Source organism: Phocoena sinus, chromosome X (assembly GCF_008692025.1).
Source record: "Phocoena sinus isolate mPhoSin1 chromosome X, mPhoSin1.pri, whole genome shotgun sequence".
NCBI classification, from domain to species: domain Eukaryota; kingdom Metazoa; phylum Chordata; class Mammalia; order Artiodactyla; family Phocoenidae; genus Phocoena; species Phocoena sinus.
The window spans coordinates 73467171-73489155 of NC_045784.1; the positions used below are offsets into that span (position 1 = coordinate 73467171).

General features: G+C 38.7%; 1 protein-coding gene across 1 annotated transcript in view; it reads right to left on the bottom strand.

Moving 5' to 3' along the window:
• Positions 1–21733, bottom strand: part of CHM (CHM Rab escort protein) — a 210795-nt gene extending 189062 nt beyond the window's left edge. The window contains exon 1 of the mRNA XM_032620454.1: positions 21666–21733. Within this exon, the coding sequence (XP_032476345.1) occupies positions 21666–21714 (49 nt within the window). The 5' untranslated portion in view covers positions 21715–21733. The remainder of the gene's footprint in view (positions 1–21665) is intronic.
• Positions 21734–21985: the final 252 nt, after the last annotated feature.

Here is a 21985-nt window from a genome sequence, read left to right on the forward strand (position 1 = left end):
TTTATGATTTTTTCACCTTTTCCTCTTTTTGTGAGTGTGTATGATTCTGTGTGAGATTTTGTCTGTATAGCTTTGCTTCCACCATTTGTCCTAGGGTTCTATCCGTCAGTTTCTTTTTCTTTCTTAATAAGTAATTTTAACTTTAATAACTATTTTATTTTACTTTATCTTCTTTCTTTCTTCCGTTCTTTCGTTCTTTCTTTCTTTCATTCCTTCCTTCCCTCCTTCAGACAACGAATCATTCCAAATTGAGGAGGAGGACTTTTGAGAGCAAGGTTTATGATTTTTTCCCCCTTTTCCTCTTTTTGTGAGTGTGTATGTGAATGCTTCTGTGTGAGATTTTGTCTGTATAGCTTTGCTTCCACCATTTGTCCTAAGGTTCTATCCGTCCTTAACCATCCTGATCCTTAATCCATCCTGAACCGTCCAAAAACGGTTCTATCCATTTTTGTTTTGTTTTGTTTTAATTTTTTTCTTTCTTAATTTAATAAATTTATTGTATTTTACCCTATTTTATTTTACTTTATCTTCCTTCTTTCTTTCTCCTTTCCTTCCATCCCTCCTTTCTTCCTTCCTTCTTCCCACTGTCCCTCCCTCCCTCCCTCCTTTCTTTCCTTCTTTCCTTCTTTTCTTCCTTCTTCCTTCCTTCCTTCCATCCTTCCTTTTCTTTCTTTCTTTCTTCCTACTTCTACTAATTCTTTCTCTCTACTTTTACTCCCTTTTATTCTGAACCGTGTGGATGGAAGACTTGGTGCTCCAGCCAGGAGTCAGGACTCTGCCTCTGAGGTGGGAGAGCCAACTTCAGGACACTGCTCAACAAGAGACCTCCCAGCTCCACATAATATCAAATGGCGAAAATCTCTCAGAGATCTCCATCTCAACGCCAGCATCCAACTTCACTCAATGACCAGCAAGCTGAAGTACTGGACACCCTATGCCAAACAACTAGCAAAACAGGAACACAACCCCAACCATTAGCAGAGAGCTTGTCTAAAATCATAATGAGTCCACAGACACCCCAAAACACACCACCAGACGTGGACCTGCCCACCAGAGAGACAAGATCCAGCCTCATCCACCACAACACAGGCACTAGTCCCCTCCACCAGGAAGCCTACACAACCCACTGAACCAACATTAGCCACTGGGGACAAACACCAAAAACGACGGGAACTACGAACCTGCAGCCTGCAAAAAGGAGACCCCAAACACAGTAAGATAAGCAAAATGAGAAGACAGAAAAACACACAGCAGATGAAGGAGCAAGATAAAAACCCACCAGACCTAACAAATGAAGAGGAAATAGTCTACGTGAAAAAGAATTCAGAATAATGACAGTAAAGATGATCCAAAATCTTGGAAATAGACAAAATGCAAGAAACATTTAACAAGGACTTAGAAGAACTAAAGATGAAACAAGCAACGATGAACAATAAATGAAATTAAAAATACTCTAGATGGGATCAAAAGCAGAATAACTGAGGCAGAAGAACGGATAAGTGACCTGGAAGATAACATAGTGGAAATAACTACTGCAGAGCAGAATAAAGAAAAAAGAATGAAAAAAACTGAGGACAGTCTCAGAGACCTCTGGGACAACATTAAACACAGCAACATTAGAATTATAGGGGTTCCAGAAGAGGAAGAGAAAAAGAAAGGGACTGAGAAAATCTTTGAAGAGATTATAGTTGAAAACTTTCCTAATATGGGAAAGGAAAGAGTTATTCAAGTCCAGGAAGCACAGAGAGTCCCATACAGGATAAATCCAAGGAGAAATATGCCAAGACACATATTAATCAAACTGTCAAAAATTAAATACAAAGAAAGCATATTAAAAGCAGCAAGGGAAAAATAACAAATAACACACAAGGGGATCCCCATAAGGTTAAAAGCTGAACTTTCAGCAGAAACTCTGCAAGGCAGAAGGGAGTGGCAGGACATATTTAAAGTGATGAGTGAGAAAAACCTGCAACCAAGATTAATCTACCCAGCAACGATCTCATTCAGATTTGATGGAGAAATTAAAACCTTTACAGACAAGCAAAAGCTGAGAGTTCAGCACCACCAAACCAGCTTTACAACAAATGCTAAAGGAACTTCTCTAGGCAAGAAACACAAGAGAAACAAAAGAACTACAATAACGAGCCCAAAATAATTAAGAAAATGGGAATAGGAACATACATATCGAAAATTACCTTAAATGTAAATGGGGGGGGACCTTGAAGATGGTGGAAGAGTAAGACGCGGAGATCACCTTCCTCCCCACAGATACACCAGAAATACATCTACACGTGGAACAACTCCAACAGAACACCTACTGAAAGCTGGCAGAAGACCTCAGACCTCCCAAAAGGCAAGAAACTCCCCACGTACCTGGGTAGGGCAAAAGAAAAAAAGAAAAAACACAGACAAAAGAATAGGGACGGCACCTGCACCAGTGGGAGGGAGCTGTGAAGGAGGAAAAGTTTCCACACACTAGGAAGCCCCTTTGCGGGCAGAGACTTTGGGAGGCGGAGGGGGGAGCTTCGGAGCTGCGGAGGAGTGCACAGCAACAGGGGTGCGGAGGGCAAAGCGGGGAGATTCCCGCACAGAGGATCGGTGCCGACGGGCACTCACCAGCCCGAGAGGCTGGTCTGCTCACCCGCCGGAGCGGGTGGGGCTGCGAGCTGAGACTCGGGTTTCGATTTTGGACGGAGCGCAGGGAGAGGACTGTGGTTGGCGGCTTGAACATAGCCTGAAGGGGTCAGTGTATCATGGCTAGCCGGGAGGGAGTCCAGGGAAAAGTCTGTACCTGCCAAAGAGGCAAGAGACTTTTTCTTCCCTCTGTTTCCTGGTGCGCGAGGAAAGGGGTTTAAGAGCGCTGCTTAAAGCAACTCCAGAGATGGGCACGAGCCGCAGCCAAAAGCGCAAACCCCAGAGACGGGCGCGAGCCGCGGCTAAAAGCGCGAACCCCAGAGACGGGCGTGAGCCAAGGCTAAAAGAGCGAACCCCAGAGACCAGCGCGAGCCGCGGCTAACAGCGCAGACCCCAGAGACGGGAGCAAACCGCGGCTAAAAGCACGGACCCCCAGGAACGGGCGGGAGACGCTAAGGCTGCTGCTGCTGCCACCACCAAGGGGCCTGTGTGCGAGCACAGGTCACTATCCACACCCCTCTTCCGCGGAGCCTGTGCAGCCCGCCACTGCCAGGTTCCCGGTATCCAAGGACAACTTCCCCGGGAGAACGCACGGCCGGGCCTCAGGCTGGTGCAATGTCACGCCGGCCTCTGCCACCGCAGGCCCGCCCCGCACGCAGTGCCCCTCCCTCCCCCCCACCCCCAGCCTGAGTGCGCCAGAGCCCCCGAATCAGCTGCTCCTTTAACCTCGTCCTGTCTGCGCAAAAAACAGATGCCCTCCAGCGGCCTACACGCAGAGGCAGGGCCAAATCCAAAGCTGAGCCCCTGTGAGCTGTGAGAACAAAGAAGAGAAAGGGAAATCTCTCCCAGTAGCCTCAGGAACAGCGGATTAAAGCTCCACAATCAACTTGATGTACCCTGCATCTGTGGAATACATGAATGGACAATGAGTCATCCCAGATTGAGGAGGTGGGCTTCGATTGCAAGATCTATGATTTTTTCCCCCTTTTCCTCTTTTTGTGAATGTGTATGTCTATGCTTCTGTGTGAAATCTTGTCTATATAGTTTTGCTTCCACCATTTCTCCTACGGTTCTATCCGTCCATGATTTTTTTTTAAAATTTTTTTCTTAATAATTAATTTTAATAACTTTATTATACTTTACCTTCTTTCTTTCTTTCTTTCTTTCCTTCCTTCCTTCCTTCCTTCCCTCCTTTAGAAAACGAATCAACCCAAATTGAGGAGCTGGTCTCTGAGAACAAGATTTATGATTTTTTCCCCCTTTACCTCTTTTTGTGAGGGTGTATGTGTATGCTTCTGTGTAAGATTTTGTCTGTATAGCTTTGCTTTCAACATTTGTCCCAAGGTTCTATCCGTCCCTTTTTTTTCTAAATAATTATTTTTTAATTCAACAACTTTATTATACTTTATTTTATTTTACTGTATCTTCTCTCTGTCTTTTTTTCTTCCTTCCCTCCTTCCTTCCTTCCTCCCTCCCTCCCTCCTTTCTTTCCTTCTTGCCTTCTTTACTTCTTTGCTTCTTTCTTCCTTCCTTCCTTCCTTCCTTCTTTCCTTCCCTCCTTTCTTTCTTTCTTTCTTCATACTTCTACTAATTCTCTCTACTTTTACTCCCTTTAATTCTGAGCCGTGTAGATGAAAGGCTCTTGGTGCTCCAGCCAGGAGTCAGGGCTCTGCCTCTGAGGTAGGAGAGCCAAATTCAGGACACTGGTCAACAAGAGACCTCCCAGATCCACATAATATCAAACGGCAAAAATCTCCCAGAGACCTCCATCTTAACACCAGCACCCAGCTTCACTCAACGACCAGCAAGCTACAGTGCTGGACAACCTATGCCAAACAACTAGCAAGACAGGAACACAACCCCAACCATTAGCAGAGAGGCTGCCTAAAATTATAATAAGGCCACAGACACCCCAAAACACACCACCAGACGTGAACATGCCCACTAGAGAGACAAGATCCAGCCTCATCCACCACAACACAGGCACTAGTCACCTCCACCAGGAAGCCTACACAACCCACTGAACCAACCTTAGCCACTGCAGGCAGACATCAAAAACAGTGGGAACTACAAACCTGCAGCCTGCAAAGAGGAGACCCCCATACACAGTAAGATAAGCAAAATGAGAAGACAGAAAAACACACAGCAGATGAAGGAGCAAGATAAAAACCCACCAGACCTAACAAATGAAGAGGAAATAGGCAGTCTACCTGAAAAAGAATTCAGAATAATGATAGTAAAGATGATCCAAAATCTTGGAAATAGAATGAACAAAAGGCAAGAAACAGTTAACAAGGACCTAGAAGAAATAAAGATGAAACAAGCAACGATGAACAACACAATAAATGAAATTAAAAGTACTCTAGATGGGATCAATAGCAGAATTACTGAGGCAGAAGAACGGATAAGTGACCTGGAAGATAAAATAGTGGAAATAACTACTGCAGAGCAGAATAAAGGAAAAAAATGAAAAGAACTGAGGACAGTCTCAGAGACCTTTGGGACAACATTAAACACACCAACATTAGAATTATAGGGGTCCCAGAAGAAGAAGAGAAAAAGAAAGGGACTGAGAAAATATTTGAAGAGATTATAGTTGAAAACTTCCCTAATATGGGAAAGGAAAGAGTTAATCAAGTCCAGGAAGCACAGAGAGTCCCATACAGGATAAATCCAAGGAGAAATACGCCAAGACACATATTAATCAAACTGTCAAAAATTAAATACAAAGAAAGCATATTAAAAGCAGCAAGGGAAAAGCAACAAATAACACACAAGGGAAACCCCATAAGGTTAACAGCTGATCTCTCAGCAGAAACCCTACAAGCCAGAAGGGAGTGGCAGGACATACTGAAAGTGATGAAGGAGAAAAACCTGCAACCAAGATTACTCTACCCAGCAACGATCTCATTCAGATTTGATGGAGAAATTAAAACCTTTACAGACAAGCAAAAGCTGAGAGAGTTCAGCACCACTAAACCAGCTTTACAACAAATGCTAAAGGAACTTCTCTAGGCAAGAAACACAAGAGAAGGAAAAGACCTATAATAACGAACCAAAAGCAATTTAGAAAATGGGAATAGGAACATACATATCGATAATTACCTTAAATGTAAATGGACTGAATGCTCCCACCAAAAGACACAGATTGGCTGAATGGATACAAAAACAAGACCCATATATATGCTGTCTACAAGAGACCCATTTCAGACCTAGACACAACCAGACTGAAAGTAAGGGGATGGAAAAAGATATTCCATGCAAATGGAAACCAAAAGAAAGCTGGAGTAGCAATTCTCCTATCAGACAAAATAGACTTTAAAATAAGGACTATTAGAAGAGACAAAGAAGGACACTACATAATGATCAAGGGATCCATCCAAGAAGAAGATATAACAATTGTAAATATTTATGCACCCAACATAAGAGCACCTCCATACATAAGGCAAATACTAACAGCCATAAAAGGGGAAATCGACAGGAACACATTCATAGTAGGAGACTTTAACACCCCACTTTCACCCATGGACAGATGATCCAAAATGAAAATAAATAAGGAAACACAAGCTTTAAATGATACATTAAAGGAGATGGACTTAATTGATATTTATAGGACACTCCATCCAAAAACAAGAGAATACACATTTTTGTCAAGTGCTCATGGAACATTCTCCAGGATAGATGATATCTTGGGTCACAAATCAAGCCTTGGTAAATTTAAGAAAATTGAAATTGTATCAAGTGTCTTTTCTGACCACAACACTGAGAGACTAGATATCAATTACAGCAAAAGATCTGTGAAAAATACAAACACATGGAGGCTAAACAATACACGAGTTAATAATGAAGTGATCACTGAAGAAATCAAAGAGGAAATAAAAAAAAACCTAGAAACAAATGACAGTGGAGACATAACAACCCAAAACATATGGGATGCAGCAAAAGCCGTTCTAAGGGGGAAGTTTATAGCAATACAAACCCACCTTAAGAAGCAGGAAACATCTCGAATAAACAACCTAACCTTGCACCTCAAGCAATTAGAGAAAGAAGAACAAAAAAACCCCAAAGCTAGCAGAAGGAAAGAAATCATAAAAATCAGATCAGAAATAAATGAAAAAGAAATGAAGAAAACAATAGCAAAGATCAGTAAATTAAAAGCCGGTTCTTTGAGAAGATAAACAAAATAGATAAACCACTAGCCAGACTCATCAAGAAAAAAAGGGAGAAGACTCAAATCAACAGAATTAGAAATGAAAAAGGAGAAGTAACAACTGACACTGCAGAAATACAAAAGATCATGAGAGATTACTACAAGCAACTCTATGCCAATAAAATGGACAATCTGGAAGAAATGGACAAATTCTTAGAAATGCACAACCTGCCAAGACTGAATCAGGAAGAAATCGAAAATATGAACAGACCAATCACAAGCACTGAAATTGAAACTGTGATTAAAAATCTTCCAACAAACAAAAGCCCAGGACCAAGATGGCTTCATACGTGAATTCTATCAACATTTAGAGAAGAGCTAACACCTATCCTTCTCAAACTCTTCCAAAATATAGCAGAGGGAGAAACACTCCCAAATTCCTTCTCCAAGGCCACCATCACCTTGATACCAACACCAGACAAGGATGTCACAAAGAAAGAAAACTACAGGCCAATATCACTGATGAACATAGATGCAAAAATCCTCAACAAAATACTAGCAAACAGAATCCAACAGCACATTAAAAGGATCATACACCATGATCAAGTGAGGTTTATTCCAGGAATGCAAGGATTCTTCAATATACGCAAATCAATCAAGGTGATAAACCATATTAACAGATTGAAGGAGAAAAACCATATGATCATCTCAATAGATGCAGAGAAAGCTTTTGACAAAATTCAACACCCATTTATGATAAAAACCCTGCAGAAAGTCGGCATAGAGGAAACTTTTCTAAACATAATAAAGGCCATATATGACAAGCCCACAGCCAACATCATCCTCAATGGTGAAAAACTGAAAGCATTTCCACTAAGATCAGACACAAGACAAGGTTGCCCACTCTCACCACTATTATTCAACATAGTTTTGGAAGTTTTAGCCACAGCAATCAGAGAAGAAAAGGAAATAAAAGGAATCCAAATCGGAAAAGAAGAAGTAAAGCTGTCACTGTTTGCAGATGACATGATACTATACATGGAGAATCCTAAAGATGCTACCATAAAACTACTAGAGCTAATCAATGAATTTGGTAAAGTAGCAGGATACAAAATTAATGCACAGAAATCTCTGGCATTCCTACACACTAATGATGAAAAATGTGAAAGTGAAATCAAGAAAACACTCCCATTTACCACTGTAACAAAAAGAATAAAATACCTAGGAATAAACCTACCTAAGGGGACAAAAGACCTGTATGCAGAAAATTATAAGACACTGATGAAAGAAATTAAAGATGATACAAATAGATGGAGAGATATACTGTATACTTGGATTGAAGAATCAACATTGTGAAAATGGCTCTACTACCCAAAGCAATCTACAGATTCAATGCAATCCCTATCAAACTACCTCTGGCATTTTTCACAGAACTAGAACAAAAAATTTCACAATTTGTATGGAAACACAAAGGACTCCGAATAGCCAAAGCAATCTTGAGAACGAAAAACGGAGCTGGAGGAATCAGGCTCCCTGACTTCAGACTATACTACAAAGCTACAGCAATCAGGACAGTATGGTGCTGGCACAAAAATAGAAATATAGATGAATAGAACAGGATAGCATGCTCAGAGATAAACCCATGCACATAGGGTCACCTTATCTTTGATAAAGGAAGCAGGAATGTACATTGGAGAAAGGACAGCCTCTTCAATAAGTGGTGCTGGGAAAACTGGACAGGTACATATAAAAGTATGAAATTAGAACACTCTCTAACACCATACACAAAAATAAGCTCAAAATAGATTAAAGACCTAAATGTAAGGCCAGAAACTATCAAACTCTTAGAGGAAAACATAGGCAGAACACTCTATGACATAAATCACAGCAAGATCCTTTTTGACCCACCTCCTAGACAAATGGAAATAAAAACAAAAATAAACAAATGGGACCTAATGAAACTTCAAAGCTTTTCCACAGCAAAGGAAACCATAAACAAGACCAAAAGACAACCCTCAGAATGGAAGAAAATATTTGCAAATGAAACAACTGACAAAGGATTAATTTCCAAAATTTACAAGCAGCTCATGCAGGTCAATAACAAAAAAAACAAACAACCCAATCCAAAAATGGGCAGAAGACCTATATAGACATTTCTCCAAAGAAGATATACAGATTGCCAACAAACACATGAACGAATGCTCAACATCATTAATCATTAGAGAAATGCAAATCAAACCTACAATGAGATATCATCTCACACCAGTCAGAATGGCCATCATCAAAAAATCTAGAAGCAATAAATGCTGGAGAGGGTGTGGAGAAAAGGGAACACTCTTGCACTGCTGGTGGGAATGTGAATTGGTACAGCCACCATGGAGAACAGTATGGAGGTTCCTTAGAAAACTACAAATAGAACTACCATATGACCCAGCAATCCCACTACTGGGCATATACCCTGAGAAAACCAAAATTCAAAAAGAGTCATGTACCAAAATATTCATTGCAGCTCTATTTACAATAGCCCGGAGATTGAAACAACCTAAGTGCTCATCTTCGGATGAATGGATAAAGAAGATGTGGCACATATATACAATGGAATATTACTCAGCCATAAAAATAAACAAAATTGAGCTATTTGTAATGAGGTGGATAGACCTAGAGTCTGTCATACAGAGTGAAGTAAGTCAGAAAGAGAAAGACAAATACCGTATGCTAACACATATATATGGGATTTAAGGAAAAAAATGTCATGAAGAACCTAGGGGTAAGACAGGAATAAAGCCATAGACCTACTAGAGAACGGACTTGTGGGTATGGGGAGGGAGAAGTGTGAGCTGTGACAAAGCGAGAGAGAGGCATGGACATATATACACTACCAAATGTAAGGTAGATAGCTAGTGGGAAGCAGCCGCATAGCACAGGGTGATCAGCTCAGTGCTTTGTGCCCGCCTGGAGGGGTGGGATAGGGAGGGTGGGAGGGAGGGAGACACAAGTGGGAAGAGATATGGGAATATATGTATAACTGATTCAGTTTGTTATAAGGCGGAAGCTAATGCACCATTGTAAAGCAATTATACCCAAATAAAGATGTTAAAAAAAAAAGAGTTATGTACCAAAATATTCATTGCAGCTGTATTTACAGTAGCCAGGAGATGGAAACACCTTAAGTGTCCATCATTGGATGAATGGAAAAAGAAAATATGGCACATATATACAGTGGAATATTACTCAGCCATAAAAAGAAAGGAAATTTAGCTATTTGTAATAAGGTGGATGGACCTAGCGTCTGTCATACAGAGTGAAGTAAGTCAGAAAGAGAAAGACAAATACCTTATGCTAACACATACATATGGAATTTAAGGAAAACAATGTCATGAATTACTTAGGGTTAAGACAGGAATGAATCCACAGACCTACTAAAGAATGGACTTGAGGATATGGGGATGGGGAAAGGTAAGCCATGACAAAGTAAGGGAGTGGCAATGGACATACATACACTACCAAACGTAAAATAGATAGCTCGTGGGAAGCAGGCGCAAAGCACAGTGAGATCAGCTCGGTGCTTTGTTACCACCTAGAGGAGTGGGATATGGAGGGTGGGAGGGAGGGAGACGCAAGAGGGAAGAGATATGGGAACATATGTATATGTATAACTGATTCACTTTGGTATAAAGCAGAAACTAACACACCATTGTAAAGCAATGGGATACAACAGTACTGGGATACTACTAAACAGTACTGGGATGCTACATGGGATAAAACAGTCCTGGAATGGAAAGAAAGGTGAGAATTATTGACTGAAAAAGTTGCAGAATGACGTGTACCTAACGGTCTTATTTTGTCGTGAATGTGTGTTTATGACATTATACATTTCCTGAGGGAGGCAGGGGCCTTGAAAAGCTGAAAACCAAAGGGCAAATAAATACAATTATTTTGGTGAATATGCATAACCTACTGAAGTTGAAGATTTGCAAGCCTAGAATACTATATAATAGCAGTGTGTGAGTGTGTGTGTGTGTGTGTGTGTGTGTGTGTGTGTGTATGTGGGAGTATGTGGGGGAATTACCGCTATATGTATCTGTACAGATGAATCTCACAAGCATAACACTGACCAAGGAAAGCAAGTCACAGAAAGAATACAGAGTAGAATTCCAAAAGTTAGACAAGTGTCAAAAACAGGAAAAACTAACAACATATGGTTTGGTGATATACACGTGATAAAAAACACTTTAAAAAAACAAGAGGACAATTAAAGCAGTTTACCATAATGGTTACAGCTGTGGGAAAGGAAGGGGAGATGGATGGTGGTGCACCCAGGGAGCTCCTAAGGTACTGGTAATATTCTGGTAGTGTTCTTTTTCTTTAGGTGGGTCATACATACGTGCCACTCACTTTGTTATTGTTCACTGAAAGAAAGAAATTAAAAATATGTATACATACACACACATATATTTCATTTGTATGTATGATATTCTGTAATAAAAAATATCCTAGGCCACACTGTAAAACTGCCTACTCCATCAGTCCACCACAATCCTTTGAGACATCGGGGCTCTTCGACATACAACATTATTTCCAAACTTTACTATGATAAGCAGCTTTAAAATAGATGTCATCACCCTTGTAGCTTTTTACCTCTATTGAATGATTTTTCTCACAATAAATTCTCAGATCTGGAGTTACTGAGTCTAAGGGAATGAACATATTGACAATTCTTAGTACGAACTGTTACTCTGCCAAAGTGTTGTCCCAATTTATAATACCATCAGCATTTCAACTGAATACAACTTCATCAACAATTAGTGATTACTCCCTTAATTTACTGTTTTTAATTATCAGGTTATTTTGCACTTGACTATTAATCAGAAAAAAATATTTTCCCTGAAGTTTGTTGACTATTTGTAACCTCTCTTGTCTGTTTACACTGTCTGCCCATTTACCTGTAGAGATCTTGACATTTTTCATATAAATTTGAAGGTATTATTTTTATGTAATTAGTTCTTTGTTATGAGTTGCAAATACTCCTACTCTGTTTTCCTTTTTCTTTTAGTTTGCTATTTTTCAGAGTAGATGCTATAATTTTTTATATATTCAAATATTGCCTTGTGTTTCTTGAGATTTCAAAGAGGGAAAGTTATCATTTCTCTACAGATCAGATGACCCAGTCTATTCCCACTTAATAGTTCCGACTACACTCAAAGAGACACCCAGATTACTGGCAGAAAGTCCAAAAACTGATCATATAATAAAAAAAAAAATAAAGGAAGTATTTCAATTCAGTGGAGAAAGAATAGATCGATGGTGTTAGAATAACCAGCTAATGATTTAGAAGGAAAATACCCTCATATTCTACAACAAAGTACATTTAAGGTGAATTAAAATTTAAATGTAAAAAATAAAATATTAAAAAAGAAACTAAGCGTCAATATTTACTTAATCTTGGAGGGGAAGGCTTTCTATGCATATCTCCAAAGGCAGTAACCATAAAAGAAAAAAACATTTGATAGATTTCACTACGTGAAAATTATAAAGTTTCATACATGAGAAACCACCATAAAAATAGAAGGTAAATTTACAAAATACATGACAAAGATTTAAAGTCTTTAGTATATAAAGAATTATTACATGTTGAAAAGAAAGAAACGGCACAATAGAAACATGGGTAAGGGCAATTTCCAAAAGAAACATAATTGACCAATATACCTATTAAATAGTCAACCTCACTTATGATTTGAAAATGTAAATGCAAACAAGGAAATATTTTTTTGGCTATGATGTTGCTAGTAATTAAGAATAAGACATTCATAGACAATGTTGAAAGACTATGGGAAAATAAGCATTCTCATATTCCGCTGGTGAGATTAGACTGGCAAACTTTCCTTAAGGCAATTCATCAATACAAATCAAAAGCTTTACGTAATCACCTCTATAATTCAATTTAACAGTTACAGTTCTAGGTATTTATCCTAAGGAAATAATTAAATACGTACAAAAGATTTAGGCACACCATGTTCATCACAGCCTTAGTTTATGAAAGTGAAAAACTGAAAACCTTAAATGTCCAACAAAAGTTGCTAATTTAAATAAATGACAGGACATTTATAGAAAATAATATTTACTAAGCATCTACTTAATATGACATTTAATAAACTTTTGGAAATGACATAATCGTAAAGATGAAGAACAGATTAGGGGTTGCCAGGGTTTAGGGATGTAGGTAGAGGGAGGTGTCCATGGCTATAAAAAGGTATCATGAAACTGTTTTGTATCTGGATGTGACACCAATCTTCACGTGATAAAACTGTACAGAACTAAACACACACAAGTACATGTAAAACTGGTGACATCTGAATAAGGTCACTGGGTAAGGTCAATTACCTGGTTATGCTACATGTAGTTATGCAAGATCTTACTTACCACTGGGGGAAGCTGGGTGAACATATACAGGATCTTCCTATATTACTTCTTACAACTGCATGTGAGTCGAATTATCTCCAAATGAAAAGGTTTTTAAAAAGACACTGAGGAAGAAGATTTGATTAACATGGAATGATGTTCATAACATACTGTGAAGCGAAAAACAGAATAGCATACACACATCTATACACACAGGTCTGGAAGTATATTCGTAAAAGTGTTAGTTATTAATATTATTTGTTAATGACACGGCTCTTGGAGGGAAAAGATACCACATCTACTCTGTCAATTAAGATGCATCCATTGCAAGTGCTGACAATTGTTGACAATTATAGGAACCAAAAGAAGAGTCAATTAAAAAAAGAAAAGCTTCATAAACAGAACAATGAGTCTCATACTTGATCTTGAAATTTCAATTTATAAGTGCATAAAACTAAAAAAAAATTTTTTTAAAAAGACAAAATGGCAAGCCCTCCCACATGCACAAATAGCCTATAGCTGACTTTTAACAATGGTTTTATTTCTGTGGGAAATTACGTATCTTGTAATCAGTGAATAATTCCTAGGGAAACAGATTATCACTTGAAATACGACTGTATTTTCTGATCCCATTTCTAGCCATTACTTTAGTGGCTGATTCTGTTTTTTCAGTTTTAAGGGATAAACACAACCAAGTCATTCAGTTCACCTTCATCAAAAGGTCTGCGAGTTGACAGATGTCATGATGCTGTCAATAATGAGTTAACACCACAAGGCTGTGCTGGAATTAGGATTTTAATGCCAACAATGGTAACTCCCCAAAATGAAGCAACTGTCAACTGCTAAGCTAGAACACAATAATCTAATCTTGAGAGCATAAGGTATTTTTTCACATGGAAGAATCCAACCAGCTCAATCTAATACCTAGCCAGAGCAACTCCAGTCTTAACAGTTTGACCTTGGTCAAACTTAACTAAGCCTTAGGTTCCACATTTGTAAAACGGAGATAACAATAAGCATCTAACACGGCAAGGTTACTGTGAGAATCAGATGAGATAATGCATTTTAAGGGCTTAGCATTGGATTCAGCATAATAAATGCCAGAAATAATTTCATATATTTAACAGTGTGTTGTACATACTAAATTTAATTCTATGTCCTCTATTTGGCCTAGATAGCTCATGCCAAAGTAACATAGAAAAGGATTAGAACACAACTCAGCATCTTCCTAATATGCCTGCTATCCGTATGTAAAACCTTCTTTGCCTGTACTTTAGCTTGTGCAAACTTTTCCATAATTATTTTAAATGCATATACAGAAAAGCAGTTTAACCAATGTGCAAATTCAGATCACAGATACATAATCCAAAACAGTTGAAAGCAATACAAAATGACTAAAACTGCCATTAACCAAAAGCCATTGTAACTCAACATCAACACTAGGCTGGACAAAAAAGATATGTATGAACACTACTCGGGAGAAAACGCAGATGTTGGTACTTTTGTAAATGTGATATAAACCAAATCAGTCAAGCGGTATGACATTACCCACTTAAACTCTTGGTAAAATCTAATATGAGATCAAACACTCATGTGAAGCACTACCCTGGCGAAAAGCTGCCCCTGGTCTCTTCATCTATTTTCAAACTATTTTTTAAATAGTCCCATTATGATAACATGATAGCTCTCATAATCACACTTGGAGAAATCAGTATCTGTGATAAATTATCATCTCTTTTTACACTGCCCTTTAATAAGATTATTAGAAAAGCAAAAAAGAATAAATCAATCTTTCAAAGTATCCCTATTTTGTTGGTCACAACTAAATATCCCCAAAATGTTTCCAATCTCTCTAGCATATATATATAATACATACATGTGTATATATTGACATATATGTGTATATATGTAGTTTTGTAATATACATATTAATATAAACTGGGAACTGATGATTTTTAGACTATTTTACTTTTTAAACCATTTACATACACAGCAGGCACAGCCTAACTTTTCAGTGTAAAGACTGTAGTGAAACTGAATAGCAGATGATTTAGCATGAGTAACAGTTCAATTACATGGAATTATAATTGTTTCTGTGCATTGGGATTTTATATGAAACATGAGAATGTGATGGTGAGCAGCCATGTTTGATTTTAATTGCTGTAGCTTGAGTTCTCCAAAACATCATGAGGATACTGGAGAAAATGAGAAAATGACGTGAGGCATGGGAGATGAAAATGATGCTGCGGAGAGAACTCTGGTAACAGATGCGCCTCTCTCTGAGGGACTGGCTCAAACTTATGATTTACAGGGAAGCATAAGCCTCTCCAGAGAGTCTTCTCCAGAGTTACATAATTCCCTTTACTTTTCGAGGTATTGAGTGCAGAAAATGCATACTTTTCCATCAATAAATGCCTGAAGAGTTGCAAAGCATTTTTCAGAACAGCAAAACCTGTAAGCTCTCTTTAGCTCCTTCAGCATTCTTACACTGACAAGGAAGAGTTTCATACTATGCCTCAAACAAGACAAATCTGTTCAAAACAAATGACAAATAATGCAAGCTGGTGAACAAAACAGAGTAAAAGAAAAGAAAAAAAAAGGAAAGAAAACTGTCAGTTAAGAAGTCTGATAGAAATAGTGGTAACAGACACACAAAGGTCTTTCCCACCAAACGGCCAATGGGAAGAGGAGGAAGATGACTCAGACACCTGAATCTTTCCACTGCTCTCCATGAAAACTATGAGCCTTTCCTTGGAAGCATTCACGTAACAGTAGTGATGATAAAAGCACCTCAGTATGGTATCATGGGCTATAAAAATCAACTATGTTTTCTGAGCACTACTAAGCATTTTACAGAATTATTCCATTGAATCCTCAACACAGCTCTGTGAGATTTATTCTCTTTTAGAGATGAGAAAATTGAAACTTAGACATTAAGGAACATGTGTGAAGTGGCACAAGAGGCATAGCTGATTCAAACACAGTCTGTCCCATTTCAGAGCCACCTTGTCAATCACTACACTATGCTCTCAAATGAGATACATACATGTCAAGGTAAATAAAACATATGTATGGTATAGCATTTGTAAAACCAAATGACTTTTGAAATATTATTTCATTCCTACTCACTATGTTATTCAGTTAATCAATATTCTCTAAACTTTAAAACATTTTGCCCCTAGCCACCCCCAAAATATATATGAATATATGTATGTGTGTGTGCTTCACACAGTGATACACATATGAAATATATGTTTCATGAAACTATACTCATCCTGGGACTTCCCTGGTGGTCCAGTGGTAAAGAATCCATCTTCCAACACAGGGGATGTGGGTTCAATCCCTGGTCGGGGAACTAAGTGGGCAACTAAGCCCGCACAGTGCAACTACTGAGCCCACACACCTCAACTAGAAAGAGAAAACCTGCACGCCAGAACTAGAGAGAAGCCCACACACCACAACAAAGAGCACGCACACCACAACGAAGATCCTACGTGCCGCAACTAGGACCCAACACAGCCAAAAATAAAAATAAATAAATAAAATATTTTTTTAAATGTTGCATCCAGGGCTTCCCTGGTGGTGCAGCGGTTGAGAATCCACCTGCCAATGCAGGGGACACAGGTTCGAGCCTTGGTCCGGGAAGATCCCACATGCCGCAGAGCAACTAGGCCCGTGAGCCACAACTACTGAGCCTGCACATCTGTAGCCTGTGCTCCGCAACAAGAGAGGCCACGACAGTGAGAGGCCCACGCACCGCAATGAACAGTGGCCCCCGCTCGCCACAAATAGAGAAAGCCCTCGCACAGAAACGAAGACCCAACACAGCCAAAAATAAATAAATAAATAAAATTTAAAATGTTGCATCCAAATAAAGAAAAAAACTATACTCATCCTTACTACATGTAATATATTCTAATACATATTCTATTCTACTTCTGTTTTTTTTAATGCTGGAATTGATTTCATGACCCACAAATAGGTGGCATCTTGCAATTAAAAAAAAAACAACTCTGCTCTAGACTACAGGTTCACGGATATTTGGAAATACAGGCAGAGAAAGTATGGACATCCTCTGATATTAGAACCACACACAGGCATCCTGGGAGAGGATGAAATAAGATACATATATGAGAAATCACTTGGCAGAGAGTCTGGCATAAACAGATATTTAGTAAAAATCAGTTTCCACGATACCTCCTACAACATTACTATCCCCCAACGTTTAGAGAAGTGAAGTTACTCCACCACCATCATAAGCATTATAGTCAATAAGCTGCTGGCCAAAGTTAACCACCTTAAAGTTTCAATGCTCAACTAACATCAAGAAATGGAGCTGTGCTACCTACATGACCTTTCCTGATGAAAGCAGCTTATCATTTCCAAGAAAATTTTTTTTTATGAACCATTTTGATAGAAAAATTTCTGAAGTATATCAAACACTGACTTGACTTCTTAAGAGGACTATACAGAATTGTCTTTTCTCAAGGACCCAGGGTCATAATTATGCACACACAATGGTAAATTTTAGAACTGGTAGATGCCTACCTTAGAGGTCACCTAATTCAAGTCTCTCACTTTACAGATGAACAAATTGATGTCGCAAGATGTTATGCAATTTTCCCAAAGTTACCCAGTAGGAAGGTTAAGTGATTCCCATTATGCCATGCTGCCACATCGATTTTGGACTATGCTGAGCATGATCTAGCAAGGTAGTCAGGATTTAGGAGCAATACCCCTTGTAATTTACCCCCATATTTGTTATTTTTGTTATCTCACTTCTTTCCCCATAATCTTTAGCAATAAAACTCTTAAATCAAAATAGGGTCTATGTGTTTGTGCTCTACAGGAAAAATGTTAAGCTAGTCTACTCCACAGACCATTTAGGGGAAGAATTCCAAAATATAATATGTGTGGTGTACCTTAGTAAGGAAAGGGATGCAGAATGAATATCTATGTGGCCTTCAGAAAGCAAGAAGGATGCAATGAAAAGGCCACATTGGCTTAGAACAGCTCTGAGCATGTGACAGTCAGGAACCCCAAACAGCTCCTCAGAATAGGCAACACAATAAATGTCACAAGGGCAGGGACTAGGTTCTCAGTAAATGTGGGTTGAATATTCTAAAAAATGTGTAGTCTGTCACTACACTAAATGGTGCCAGGTCATTGTGCTGTCTGATGTAGGTTTGCATTTTAGGTGTTTGTCTCTCCCCTTTCCCATAAGGATATGAACTGTCACTTATGTCTAATGACACCTCCCAAACATGGCTTTTGCAGAAATTGATAACGTTTCCTATATCTTCTAATAAGATGCTTCTAATACACTCTGAGCATGCTAGAATTTTCTAAAATAAGAAAGAATATGCTCTAAATAAGAGAATGAGGGATTCCTCTATGTAAGAAGCATGCCGATATTATCCCATAACTCTTGTAACTTCCATCTTGTCTGCCCTTTTGTTGAGTGGATGGCTCTACTGCGGGTTACAGATTACACAGGTTGCCAGATAAGTCACCTGCAGTGAGGTATTATGCTACTGGGACTATTTTTAACCTGCAACCGATGATACTTCTCTGTAACCCACAAAATTATCACTCAAATGTCTTTTTAAATGGCAAAATGTCTTTAAAATGACAACCATGCACCCAAACTGAAGGCCATTTTCTAGACACTTATTACTATATCCATTTTTAAAAATAATTGTCAGGATTTTTTCATTAAAATTTTTTTAAATTTTATATTGAACTCACTATATCTATTTTTGCCCTCTCCCTTGAGACTCCATTTGGTGCTCCTTCCTTATTCCATTTTCTTCTATATTTTCCATGGTTCAAGTACTTTACCTTATTCTTCTGCCTTTGGGTGTTCTAGTGATATTTCCTGTATTTTGTAATCAGGAGGAAATGGGCTTAACTAAGAAAATACATACAAAACTTTATTTTCCATAATCTCTTCAAAACATGATCTTAAGGAAACTGTTGTGTTATGAAGAATGAAAAGAAATACAAATTAATCAAGGTCAAACGAGTTTAAAATATTATCCACAGATTATTTTACTTGATAAAGCAATTGTCTCTTGATGACATTTAACTAGAACTAAATCTGCTAAAAGAAAAACTGCATCTCATAGCCTATTTCTTCATGTTTCTGATACATGCATGATTAATTCTGCTTTTGTTATTAAAACTGAATCTTTGAAACACTGATTTTTCTATGATTTACTCAAGCTAGTACATATAGTAAGGCAAACACATTTTAAAGACCACTTTCAGCAAACTATTTCAGAAGAGAAATATTCCAAACACATTAAAAATCATTCTTATTCAGTAGTGATTGGAATTATTGGATTCATTTATTTGGGAAATGGCTTTTAATCCAATTTTTCCACTTTGACTTACCTAAAAACAAAGCTTCATATCATAAATTTAAAGAATGTGCTTGAAAAGTAAAAACGTGTTCACTAAGTTATATGAAAAACTTCTGACTCAAATAAGTTCTTCCCATACTTTGAGAAATAACATTACTCTCACGGAAATAAGTCTAAAATGAATCTTTTTCCAAATACACCAGATACCCCTGATGCAATTTTCTGGATCACTCACAGAATCTTCCTACCTCTATCATAACGGACTCTAACAGGATGGATGTAATCCATATTATGAACTGAACTAGAAGGCAAAATATGTCTCATATAAGAATTAACAGCACTTAATGATAAGAATTAGCACTCTTATCAATTAAAATTTGAATCAAGATAAGAAAAAGTATCTTAATGATTCCAAGTAATTTTTAAAACACCCTAAGTGCCAAGGTAAAACAACAACAAAAGAAGGCAATAACATAGGACCCAAGTATGGTATAACAACTATTCTAAAGTGGATATTGTTCTAAGTTTTAGGATAGACTGGAGAGAATAAATAGTCTGTTGACTCCTTCCAGCTCTCATCCAACATCTGTTCATAGCAGCTACAGCAAGGTTATCTGTAGCCATGCAGTTTTCAGGTTGAGAATAAACATGTCCTTGCTGTTTTGAAAACAATTACCCAGGTACAACTAGAATAAGATAATTTTTGGTTAGACAACACTGGAAAGGTTATCTAGTTTACCCTCCCTATGTTCATAAACAAGGAAACTGAGGCTCAGAGAGATTAAGTTCCTAGCCCTAGCAACTCACACAGCTAGTTAATGGCCAAGCAAGGTCTAGAACCAAGTTTTCCAAATTATTTCTATTAATATGGGTTAACTCTGAGGGTCAGAACCACTGATTCTCCTTCTGGTATGGAACTGACCTTTGGAAATTTACCGGCTGTGTGGTCTTGAGCAAACTGCAACCTTTCTAAGCCCTTTTGCCTCCTCTGTATAGTGTAAAGAATACGTACTCTAACAAGGTTGTTGTGAGGATTATATACAGCTTGTAAAGTGCTTAGCACGTCGATTAGCAAATAATAAGCATTCGAAAATAAATAGTTATTATTTTTACTCCCGACCTGGAAACATGGCTGCTCCTACTGTTTAAGAAGACAATGAACTGAATTCAACACAGTGGACAGGGTCTCAACCACCGGGGTTCCCCAGCCTACCACGTTCCGTAGACAGGAGAAAACCCCACCCAACAAATTATTTCACCCCATCTAAAATCCACCCTTTACACTGTTAAGAAAAACAAAATACCAACTGCTGCCAAATGTTTTCTGCCACGTGTTGTACGTGTAATTTGTCAACTATAAATTGCAGGGGGAGTTCTGGCACCACCCAAAACATGAAGAATAAATGATGGGAAAACAAGGGGAAGATAAGATCACACACCTGAACTGGACTCACAGACGCTTGTTCTCAGCTCATTTAGCTGTTGGTAGATAGGTGGGTGGTACAAAGCAAAATGATTTCTTTCAGCACCATAAAGCAGGAATAATGGCCACCACAACAAATTACAACCCCCTAGGCTTCTCAGCAAAACATAAAAGAATCCATTTCATCGCCTTAGTAAATTAAAACGTACACGGGCAACAAGTGAGTAACAAAATGTATCCGAGCTGCACTGCACCCTACGATTACATAAATATATGAAAAATTCCTATAAAATGGCGAGACAAAATGATGGGGAATATCACCTTGAAACTAACAAGGAGGAAATTTTGTCATGCCAAAGGTGTCTCCATTGACAAAATCCCCACCCTCCGTTCTCATGACACTGCAAACCCACCTCCCTCTAAGGAAATTACAGGAATCACCCGCAGCAACCAACCTCAGCAATCGACATCGAGCAGATCGACCCCTACTCAAATGGCGCTAAGCACCGCGGGTCCAAGCCCCTCCCTGCAGCTGCCAAGTCCCGCGCTGGCTCCAGACTACTTCCCTTCCTTTCCGTCCTCCCTCTCACGCTCGACCCCCAACATTTCTCGCCGACCCTCGCCACTGACAGAGAAGGTAGGAACGGGAAAGACTTCCTACACTTTGTCCAGGGAGTACCAGAGCCACACATACCCGTCCCTATTACGACCACATCAAACTCCGAAGGTAGATTATCCGCCATCTTGACAGGAAACGTGTCATGTGACTATTGCTTGTGGAAATGAGATCAAGTTAAGCATTGCTGGGGGTAGAAGGCGGAAGGGAAAACACTGCATTCTGGGTATTGTAGTTCCTGGGTGGCGGGTCCAGATAGGCGGCTACAGCATTGTATTTGAAATGTTGTATGCGAATGTTAAAAGCTCGATTCATTTTCCAGGCTGAGTGCAGTAACACTTTTAGCCTGGAGTTTTGGGGTAGAAAAGAGTTGTAGATTTTTACTCTGATGGCTAGGA